At 37.3% G+C, this 12028-nt stretch overlaps 1 protein-coding gene across 2 annotated transcripts in view; it reads left to right on the plus strand.

The window, feature by feature from the left end:
* The first annotated feature begins 1901 nt into the window (after positions 1-1901).
* Positions 1902-12028, plus strand: part of LOC109463910 (profilin-1A-like) — a 19822-nt gene continuing 9695 nt past the window's right edge. The window contains exon 1 of one of the 2 annotated variants that reach the window (XM_019760802.1): positions 1902-2215. In XM_019760802.1, the coding sequence (XP_019616361.1) occupies positions 2105-2215 (111 nt within the window). In that variant the 5' untranslated portion in view covers positions 1902-2104. The remainder of the gene's footprint in view (positions 2216-12028) is intronic. The other variant, XM_019760801.1, reaches the window with a different exon arrangement.

Here is a 12028-nt window from a genome sequence, read left to right on the forward strand (position 1 = left end):
AGTGCTGTTTTGTACAGTAACATTATTACTATTGTTGTCCTAAAGTGGAATGTAGTTTCAATATTTTTTGTGAGCAATGTCAATGTTTATAGCAGTGTCAATAAAAGTGTTTTTCTAGGCCTCATATTATGTGTTCTTTGTATGGTCTCAAATGCATGCATGTCTCAAAACACATGTAGTTACTTCCAGGTACGGAAGTATTGTTTCTGGATGGCTGAGCTGTTGGTTTTTGTGTCTCTTTGTCCAGAGAGATTAGGTTGATAGCACGTGGGTGTGAGAACTAAGATTGACAGAATGAAAGGTCAAAAGGTCAGACATAGGTATGAACTTGTAGGTCACAAAACCCCAAAATACTTCCCAGAAGTCTGAAATATGAAAAGATTTCTTGTCCTATATCTTGTAGACAGAAGATTGCCCAGACTTGTCAATTGACAAGTATTTGGTGCAGTGAGATACAGTAGTTGACCTTTAAGACTAGATCATCAAGTGTCATCTATGATATTATCCAAGGAAGTCACCTGTATCTGTATCTGTGTAGCCAGTATAACCGCCTTTCGGCGTAACACACTAGCTTCGCAGGCACGCGGCGCGGCGGCAGCTCTCTATATTACACCGATTAACCTGATCAACTTCTGGACAAAATATCATCTCATAAATACTACACTTATGTCGATATGCATAAATAATACACTTAATAATGTCTATGAACTAAAGTAATGGTGTTGGAAGATTATTCAGAATTGAAGTGCAATATTCCAAAAGGGGGTCAAAGATGAGGCAGCAATTAAATACTTAATATTTTTCTAATCTTTTTTGGCCAAGTTAGTTATCATAGTTCATAGTACAAATGTAATATATTTCATCCTTAAGCTTTGTCCCCAATAAAATTATTCACTATCAAAATAACATGAGAAAACATGATTAAAAAGCAGCAATTAACGTTATACCTAATATACTAATTGGTACATGTATCTTTTATTTTTTTTATATTTTTTTCAACAATTTTTTTTGGTCTTTGTAGTGGTGATCACATTTTTGAGGCAAAGCGATTTGCAAAAATGGAAAAGCAAAAATGTTGCAAAAATGTAAAAAGCAAAAAAAGAAAATCTGCACAGCAGGGATATAAAATTTTGCAAAAAAGAGAAATGCTGCTTTTCTTTGCTTTTCAATTTGTATAATACCAGCAATGATCAGTAATGATATACTGCATAATATTTTACCTTCACATGGTTTAGCCTGTCTAGCCTAACAAGTTACAAATTCATTCTTCAACAAATACATTCACATACATGTATATGGTGTTTTGCCTTGCTACATAATGTAACCCAACACCACAAGGTGTCTACCACCAGTTACTGACAGCTGTCTGGTCCAGGTCATTGACCTTATAGTAGTTATACTTGTTTGAAAGGGAAGGAAAAAGAATTACTCGGAGCAAAAACAGTATGTTTATGCGAAGGTCAACATAAAGATTGTAAGAGCCACATTTGTCCAACAGTGGCCTTCCTTTGTTTTGGTCCCACACCCCTCAGAAAGCCTACTTGGTTCATTCCAAGTTCCCAGTACCAATCCATCACTTTGTAACAGCTAGAAATTGACTCAAACAATTTCGAAACCGATACTAAAGAATAAGTTTGTGTGCGTAAATAAGATTCATTATCCATTCATAATAGGATATCTTTAAACGTTTGAAGATGCTGAGGGAAAGGTTGATGTGATCATGAAGACAGCCAATGGGAAAGTCCTCTGATGTAACTGGTTTGATTACCGGTGTGACTAAGATATCAATGCGCACGTTACTACACTATTCTTTTTTTAGAACAACGCGGCGGTGTTTTAAGAAAATATAGCATAGAGAAAGTAGAAGATTTATTTTCCATCGCAAAATGTTATTATAATCTATATTGTAGTGAAAAATATATTCTATCTTGTGATGGATAAGACGTAGTTCCAGTGATAGCGCATGCCAATTTGCTTACTCTACCACGTGATCTGCCACCACCCGACGTTTCGGTGCGGTCTTCCTGGTTGGAAAGAAGTGCACAGAAGTATCTTCTAGAAGGAACAAGGAAAGAAAAAAATAAGTCAGAAAACACACTTCACCATGAGCTGGCAGAGCTACATCGACCAATCTTTGTTGGGTACCGGGCAGGTTGCGAAGGCCGCCATCCACGGCTTGGACGGGAGCCCATGGGCGACGAGCAACGGCTTCAAGGTGAGTGATACGAGCGGGCGCTTTCGCCTCCCCCGCCCCAGGGCCTCTATGACTCCAGTCGGGGACCGTTACATTTTCTCATTGTAGTGTCCAACCTTTAATATTTACATTTAGATATTTTCTTTAGCTAGAGTATAATGAAGTCTGAGAGAAAAGTTAATCGTAATTGACCCAAATCTCTCGTTTGTGAGGAAAATTCGCCAATGTCAGACGATTCATAGTAGATGTTCCCATTCAACATGGCGGACGGGAAATCGCACGAGCCGGCTGAGGCCACGTGAGGGAACAATCGTCAGATTTATCCCCTTTAAATGGACCTTATGTTCTTCTAACCGGTAAAGAACAGGCTACGGAAGAAATGCGCATCGACTGTGAAACACAGCAGCACACCGAATCGACCCAGACGATATTTTTCTTCCCCTCAGACATGTTGGCTATATGTCACGCCCGTCCGTCTGTCAAAGACGAAAATGTCGCGATTTTCGCAACCATCCTTCCCAACTTTTCTAATTTCTTACCCTAGAAAAAAATCTGAGGTAAATACGTTTCCCTAACATGTTTTATATGTTATTTCCACTTTTGATTAAATTGTAACTATTTCCTGTAAAGGAATTTTATGCCGGTATTTGATTTTATGGGAAATTTGGTTATGTGGGAGGGCTGTTGCGGGTGGGGACATGGACTTAGAGGGAACACGTGAATTGTAATAGTCCATTTTCGACATGGTGGGGTTATAAGATTAGTACATGCGAATTCTCTGACTCAATCTGGTGACAGAATGTTAGCTGAAAAATACCCAGTGACGTCCTTACATGTGTCAGAAGGCATTACACTGTAGCACATGTATTCAGGATTAGTCATTTTTACGTGTACAAATTACTGAGAATGCTAGCGCCTAGACTAGAGCGACTGACTCATGAATAAATTTTCCATAAGGTGCACCTTCCAAAATGAATGAATGGAGACTTTTATTGTACATTCAGCATTTGTTTGACTACTAGTACAATAGAGGTCACAAGAAAGAAAGTTTACAAAAGCATGCACACAAGCTACCGTTCAATATACTATATATAGTGCAGATTTGGCTTCTTCTTGCTTCTTTGAAAATGTATACAGAATTTTACAAAATTATGGAAGACCTGTTCAAGCACAAGTGCATCAGAAATCTCTGAGTAGATCTGTTTTGTACTATACATTTTCAGAAAATCAAAATTTTTTCACACACAAATTTTTCTTGCGCACCTTTTTCAAGCACAGAAACCTGTTCCCCTTTTTTTTTTGGCTGCAGAGACAGTATTAAATTGGCCAGGAGGCAGTTAATATTTGCCACCCGAAGATACCAGTACTGGCTGTAGTAGTACAAAAAAGAAAGCTTCATGAAAATGCCTAAAAACTAACATAAAAAATAAGCCGAAGCCTAAATCTCTGCTTGGAGAGTACATCAGCAATATGAATTTGTCCGTCTTTAGTAGGTGTATAAATGCTTCCTTGACTTTTTAATTTTTTAAGATGTATTTCATAGCCACATAAGAAATAGAAGTACTCTAGCTTTTCGAGTTAGCAGATATACATTGTTGTTTGGAGGAAGCCATGTATAGCGATGTGTGAATAGGATAAACACTTGGCTTTTGTTACCCAGTGGGGCTTGACAAGCTGATGATCCCAAGTCTTTTGTTCTACAAACAACCCCTGCTGATTCTTATCACTTCATGAGAGACTCAAGTTGATAGACTACTCAGGGTAGCTAGATCCCCATGATAACGGTTTTTAGGAGTGTCTAGCTTTCACTTGTGTGCCAAATGCCAACAAGAGGAATTGTTAGTAAGGAAAATACTAGTATTGAGTTGCAGCAAGCAGTGTTCTACTTCTAGGCAGCCTGAAGTTTTTTTGTCATATCAATCTTGTTTGGCATAACATCAAGTTGAGCACTGAAGGGGGTCTGGGGACATGCTCTCCTAGGAAAATGTTAAAATCTTGACCTTCTAATTTTTGAATCTAAAAAAAACTATTTCCTGCATATTTCTGCTGATGATATAGACCAAGCTTAGTTTAATGACATGTCTTTCTATATCTTTACATGCCAATTTTTTGTCTGTCAAAGATGATGGATTGGGCAACATTTTTGTCATTGTGAGCAGTATAGTCCATCAATTGACTGAAAGATCCTGGCTAGAACACTGGTGCACTTGAATTGAAGCTGCAATTCAACTTCAAGCAAACAGAAATGGTTTGTTTGAGAATTGACACATCCCTTTATGACTTAAAATAGGTTCACAACATCTCAATGATTCCAAATTTTATATTCATTGACCATCTTTTAATACATCTTTGCCTGGGGTAAAGCCTCCATTAGTCTGAATCTTCTCTAGTACTAGTAGTAGTACCACATACTGCTATAGCTGTTCAAGAGCTTAGTTGATAAGATTGCCTCAGGGAGTGCCATCAAACAGGCAAAGAAGGGACATCAGTACCAATTTGTTCCATTTCAATTTGCCTCCCCCTACTGTTCAGGTCTTCATAATGGCATCCTACGTAGATAACAGATAATAGGATATTAAAATCTTCTTGTATGTCGATATCTGCAAGAATTGGAAAAGTAATTTCTTTGATAAAAATCCCGATAACACATTCGAGTAGTACAAGCAATGGCAGGCCTCAAAATTAACTTTTTTCACTATTGTCCCATAATTGTCCCGAACATAGATTTCAATTGTCCCGAACTGAAGATGGACTGTCCCAGCCTGCTTTTCAGGAAATAAGTTGATGACAAAAATAAGAAAACAACAACTGAATTTGTACAACTTGAAGTCCACTTTATTAGTAAATGTAGGGAAATACATGATAATATCATGGGCATGGCACCATCCCTGATATTTGGAATCCCTGATTGGTCAAATTTAAATGTTTGTCAGAGTATTATATATTTATAGGCTGCCAGCAGTCTGCAGCAGGATGGATGGATCGCGTTCCCAAATGACGTGGATGGTCTTAGAATTTTCCAATTGCCCCAAAATTGTCCCAAAACGTAATTTGAATTGTCCCAAGCTGAAAATTTAGTGTCATTTGACACTGGGACAATGTTAATTTCGAGCCCTGAATGGTCATAAATTACAGATTACTCTGTTTCATGATGATGACTCTGTAGGTATTATTCTTTCTTTAAAAGATGTGTAGAATTATGTGGTTACTTGGTTGTATCTTTAATACCCTTTACCAGTACTACCTTTTATCTCAGACATGTTATAGACTTTCCGGAGTGCTGCAATTGGGACAAGTATTAACTTAATCCAGGCTATTGCCCAGTATATATTAGCATGTTTGTTGATGTAAATTTGCACAGGGCAGTAGATCACACCTCAGTAAACTGTGCTGCTAGGATCTGAGATAAGCCATTACTGGGGGGTAAGATAAGAAGGTGGAATGGTCTTATTGAAGCCTGCAATAATATGATTTGGATATCTGTGTCAATATTCTACATTATCATCCCTATAAATCATTTGTGATGTATCATGGTTCAAATTTTTAAACATTGTCTTGAGTACTATGATTATGAATCATATATCACAGAAATTGAATATTTTGAGTCATGATTAGAAACGAAATTTTCTATGACTGCAGGACTAAATGTAAGTCTGGATAGTACTTGCATTTGCCTGATTTTTTCATTTTAGTGTATGGTAAAGAAATCCATTTACACTGGTCAATAACTTAAATACGGACCTTTTTGATCTGTGCTGATACTTGTTTTGCCTCAATTTGTCACTGCTTAAAATGGCATTTAGTCTACTTTTTCAACCTAATTTTTTGTATATATATGCTTCATGTGAACATGTTATGCCACAAGTTGCAGGCTTTGTGAGGACTTACGCCATGGCATTTCTGGGAAAAGTTTGGAACTTGTGACTAATATGGTTATGTCAACAGTAGAGTTGTGTGCTCTGAGCCAGGACAGGGCCGGACAGCAGTCAGGAAGGAATGCAAACTTGGTCGACTTTCTATCACACATCATATCAAATACAGCATGCACAAGGACTAGACAACTTCCTGCACATTCATGGTAAAAAGAGTAAAAGAGAAATGAAACGGAACCCATGAGCAAGACCGTGAAGATACAGCAAAGATAAAGTTACAGGAAAAATCAATGTAGTCATGAGTACTCTGTCAATATTCATTTCAGATTGCAGTCAAAGCCTGTTTTAATGTACCTGTCATCAGTGTGTAAATGAAATGGCTGAATGAGCTCAAGAGAAAGGCTAGATAGACAGTAGACCTCACGAAATGTTCAGCCTAGTCAAAAACATCTATCCAAATGTGACATCATTATTTTCTTTGTTAGTCTTGCTGATCTCTTTTAAACTGGAAATGTAAGAATATTTTGAGATGCATATATGACAAATTCCACTTGAACATTGATATGCAATCCTGCTGTTACTTTGGTACATCAATACAAAACTACAAGTATTCAATCGTTTGAACATTGCAAAAAGCAATAAAAGCACTACGACCCTACGAGACAAGGTTATTTCTGACAAATGGTTAAAAGCCGATAGTCAATAACGTCGGCAGAGCAATATTCACACAGACCCAGATGGGATATGTCTTGGGGTTCACATTGGTTATTTGCTAAGTGGGCTGTTTTCTGTCTTAGACAGCATCAGCCCTCCCAGCTTGGAATAACTTATCAGCTTTCATCCTTATGGATACTAGTGCTGCAAGAATGCTAGATATATAATTCATACACCAAGTTTGGGAATTCTCTCCTTATATAGGGCTTAAAATGCTTTTTGTGCATTCCTGCACTAGTGAAGGTAACGTTCAAAATTACTTGCACTACTTACAATTTAGGAAGTATAGACTGCCAATGCAATTTCTTCTTTTATACATAGGTGGTAACACTTACTAACAGTCAACCAGCAAAATAGAAATGATAGGCATCGGAAGTACCTTCACATCTTCAATTTTGCCTGTACTAATCTGCATACGCAGGTGGTATTTTGATCCCTGCAGTATGTAATTTGTATCCTTGATGTAAAATACAGCATTATAAGGGGTCATGGTTTTTAACACTGCTACAGCATACTCTCTACATACTGATGCATGCTATCCCTGAGGTCATGGGATGGAATGACCTACTTTTATGTCCCACAACCTTGAAAAAACAGATAAAAGAAAAGCAATATAAGTGATATAGACAACACAATGTATTTTCATTATTGGACAGGTAATGCTATCACTTATGCTGAATGTCATCAGTATTATTTAAATGTTTACATCTACAATTCTGTAAGATAATACCAAATGAACAAAAATGTCCAATAAAAACTAGAATATTTGTTGTAGCAAGATTTTTGTTTTTACAACAAATAAGGCATTAGTAATATATAATATGCCAGTGACAGATATTATGTTATTTTGAACTATTTATATCTAGAGATTATGACAAATAATGGTTGAAATACGTGGCTATGATTCATATTTCCCAACAGATAGATGTTACTGGAACAACTTGCATGACTCAGCAGTGTTCGAAATACCTGTTTCAGTCTGCAATCTGCAGATAGATTTTCAAGATTGCAGAAGAAAAATTTATACAGTCTGCAATTTTGCAGAAGGAAAAATAAACTCCAGATTCAATAGTAAATACAACGTAGCAAAGTAGAACTCTCTGGCCCCAAGGACAGACAACACTTAAGCTCCTGTTTTGAAGCAACAGGAGCTTCTTCATTAATTTGCATCATCCTTGTCTTGACTTCTCTATCTTTTGTTTCCCTTTGGACTTACTCTCTGTGGAGAAGGATCTATAAAGTCTGAAATTAAAAAGAGTGATACTAGTAGATTAAACTTAAAAGAATTCCAGTAATGCTACAGATTTACAAAGCTATATATGATGTAAAAAAGACATTAATGGTTTGAGAAGGTTGTAGTATGGAGGCTTGTGTATTTGCAGAAAGTATTTTCAAATTGCAGAACAAAATTTTGACTCTTCTGCAATATTGCAGAGCACTGAAAGAAAGTATTTCGACCACTGCTCAGACATTTTAAGGACATGTATTGTATGCAGTTGTATTCGTTATGTATGACGCACACCGATATTGTTTGTGTCATCTTTAATATAATTGATGATCAATGGCAGACTGGGAATTCGTGGTGTACTTGCCAAGCATAATCTGGAAGCAGATGATGAACATCAGGAAGACAAATGAATGGTTTGCAATTGCTTTAAGTGCTCGTGATATTGTGCAATATTAGAAAACATTGTTATTTGGTCTTGTATGCTATGTACTAATATAGTAGATCTTTTAAGATTAAAACATACATGCACATGATGGTGGCTCATTATAGCAATAGGAACTGGGTTAATTTTTTTTATAGGCATGCATTTGAATGCAGGGATGGGAGTTTCTACATGTATGTTGGTGCATAATATGATAGAAATTCAGATCATGTATACAAGTGCATTCATATGAAGTATCACACATTTAGTTTATTTCTAAAATAGATTTGCAGACATTGTGTTGTATTGTAGTCATCAAATGTTCTGCCCACAAAGTGTAACATTTTTTTTACATTCTCCAAGGTCTTTGTGGCATGAATGAGAATGTGTGTACCGTCATCCTGAGTTGAGGAATTTACGTAGGTGTAGGTTTTGTATATACAGGAAAAGTTGCAGCCAAATGATTGAATTCCTGACATATTTCAGTGGGCAAAATTTTACACTGAGATACCAGTGTGTAAGAACATACTATGCAGGCCTGCACACCTATGTAAGAAACGATTTCTTTAATGCAAGAGGGTCAATGTCCGTAGTGCCGGAAGTACTGTTTAAAATATTACTACTAGATACAGAAGTATTGTTATGGTAGCTGAGTTGTGGGGTTGTGTCTGTTGATTGACAGGGATGTCAACATCACACCTGAAGGTGACCCATCTAGCGGAGTACATGGGCACATACATGCATGTATGTAGAGGAATTCAGGAAGAGTTGTAATACCCGATTAAATTACAGTCATCATACAATCCCTGTACAGTTCCAGTACAGTCACAGGAACCCAAAACACTTACTGTACAGGGCTCGAAATTCATTTTTGGGAATAGGTGCACTCAGGTGCTCCTAACCTAGAAAATTAGGTGCACAAAAAATTTGGGGGTGCATATAAAACAAAACACAATTAGAGATCTTACGGCTTCTCTTCTGAGCTTGAATCTGAAATGGGAGCTAACTTTTTTTTAGATTTTATAATTTTTTCTGACACTTGAGAATATCATGTATACTATTATACATTTGATATGTAAAAAAATACCTACAAAAATATCAGTGCACCCACAAAAAAATGGGTGCACAGCTCCAATTTTGGGTATACGTGCACACAGTATTTCGAGCCCTGCTACAGGTCTGTGAACTTGAACAGTAATTTGGTTGCATTTAACACATCAATCAATAACACCTACCTTTGCCATTCGCCATTTCTTGAAATTTAATTTTTATCACACTTGTCTTGACCTAATCGATCTATTAATGCATATATATGGTGGATTGTTAATCCATAAATTTCAAGGTTAATTAGTTGTTATTTAATTGATCTTGCCATTAGTATTACATGTGTTGTAGTAATAATAGAAAAGGAGAATGATATTCGTGGACAAAAAAAAAAATTGTGGTTGTCCATCTCTGCTGCAAATGAGTCTTCCCCCAGACATTTTATTACTACCCTGAGACAGTAATGGGTTTACAAGTCTGCTTATTGATTTTCATCGTCATGACAACACGGTTCATCAAATCAGCACATTACGGGGAAACCTTAACTGCTTGATTGTCCCACCAATCAAAAGCTGTTCTCCCCGCATCGCTGATTTTAAGTGGAGCTTGCAAAATTGTATTAGGTGTTTTGGGAGCCCTTGATGCTTTGAATTATGGATGGGAATGGGAGGATAATTTCATACCCTACTGAGGGCAAATTCAGGGCCTGTCATAGCCTATAGGGACCTCAGTGGTCAAGTGTTCAGTTGACAGGGCTCAAGCTTTTTATTTCAAGACAAAAACGTTGTTTTGGGCCGTGCTGGTTTAGAGGGAACTTGTATGTATTTGGTCCTCAGCAGCACAGCTTTGGAAAGGGAGTTGCCTGATATTGGGTTTTACTTGATTGACAGAGTTGTGACTCAGGATGCCTTGGGTGACAGGATGTGGTATGAGGTCGCCAGGAATGTGTATTGTGTAATGGTATGGTATGAAACATAAACCCTTTGGTGTAATACCTGAGTATATGATGTCATACAATCATGATACTAATGATACATTCTACAGCGTATTTCAATCAGGTATTTCACCATGGTCACAAATTATAGTTCCAATACATTCACAAAAACTTAGCAGAAGTCTAAAATCAATCTCTGATTTCTTGTTTGTTACTAGCAATATTCAAATTTGTCTAATGTTTTGGATGGTCCTATTTTGCATGTTCCAAACACTTCGTCATTATTCACAATCTTGTAATACATCCTAGACTCTTCTCTATATAATCTTTGTAGGCAGCGATTTAACTAAACAACTAACCATTGCCAGTATGTTGTCTTGTCTTGTGATTTAACACACTGGGACTAGTGGTAGCCTTATCTGCAGCATATCAATGACTTGGGAGAATCTGAAGTATTTACAGTTGGCAGGCCTTAACAAACTTGGTATGCTGAACAGTCAGGTTGAAAACAGGTAGACATGCACTTGTGTCAAGAGTGGAAGGCTTGGTGTTCACTGGAGCATGCAGATGTGCCTTTTGTGCTGTGACTAAATTTATGACGTTTAAACAAGCTAATAGTAATATGTGTTTTATAGTGTAATTATAATTCTAACCTTCTATTGTATTACTAGTGTCTCTTTATACAAAGCTGTTTTGACTGCAAACCTAAAACATTTGGCAGTATACTGTAATTCCTAGAAAAGTTGATGATATTATAGAAAGAAATACAAGCAGTTTCCCTGCACCCTCCCCCCCCCGCCATCAAGAATTAGACGTTTCTTGACAAATAGAAAAGAAACATTCTTATCACGTAGGGCCTAGGAAGAAAAGTTTTTTTTCCTGTTGCAGTCCTGAAAAAATTAGGGTTGGCAGGTTGTATCAATTAGAGTGAATGAGTGAGGTCGGGATTATCTTTTTTTTGTTTCAGTGTAGTACAATACAGTTTAACAAAGTACACTTATAGTTTCAATGTCATTGTTGGAAGACTGATTGTACAACGTTTCATCACTCAGGTGTCAGATCATGGAGCTAGAAAAGGTCAGTCTGCTCAAAAAATTGCAGGTGTCCATCCAAAAAAAGGCTAGGGTCAGCAGTTTTTTTAGGGTTGGTCATGAAACAGGAAACACAACATTTTTTTCGTAGCCCTAGGTATATTTTAAGGTCTGATGCCCTTTGCTGAGGGTATTTGGTCCCTTCCCTATCAGAGTATTATTAAACCATGACCAGTGGAAACTGAATGTTTCCCCTCCAAGGGAAAAGTAATCAGTGCACAGCCTATGAACAGGGTAAGGCCTACCCAGGCAATTGACCTCTGCTGAAGATAAGGTATTCCCAAGGGTAGGCACTGATGATGGACATACTGGCTTCTCCTGAATATGGGAATAGAGCAATCAGGGATAGCAGTAGAGTTCATGTGAGTGTATCAGTTAATACAATCTCGGGGCTTGCAATGCCACCTGCACAAATTTAACTCATGCAGGTTACTGGAAAAGTATCACATTGTCTTTTCGAATAGGGAAGTAAATCCAGCTCGCTGTGTATAAGGGAGCTTATGGTACTGTATTCTGTGTATTGGGGTTCT

Source organism: Branchiostoma belcheri, unplaced genomic scaffold (genome assembly GCF_001625305.1).
Source record: "Branchiostoma belcheri isolate BF01 breed outbred unplaced genomic scaffold, Haploidv18h27 scaffold13, whole genome shotgun sequence".
Taxonomy (NCBI): Eukaryota; Metazoa; Chordata; class Leptocardii; order Amphioxiformes; family Branchiostomatidae; genus Branchiostoma; species Branchiostoma belcheri.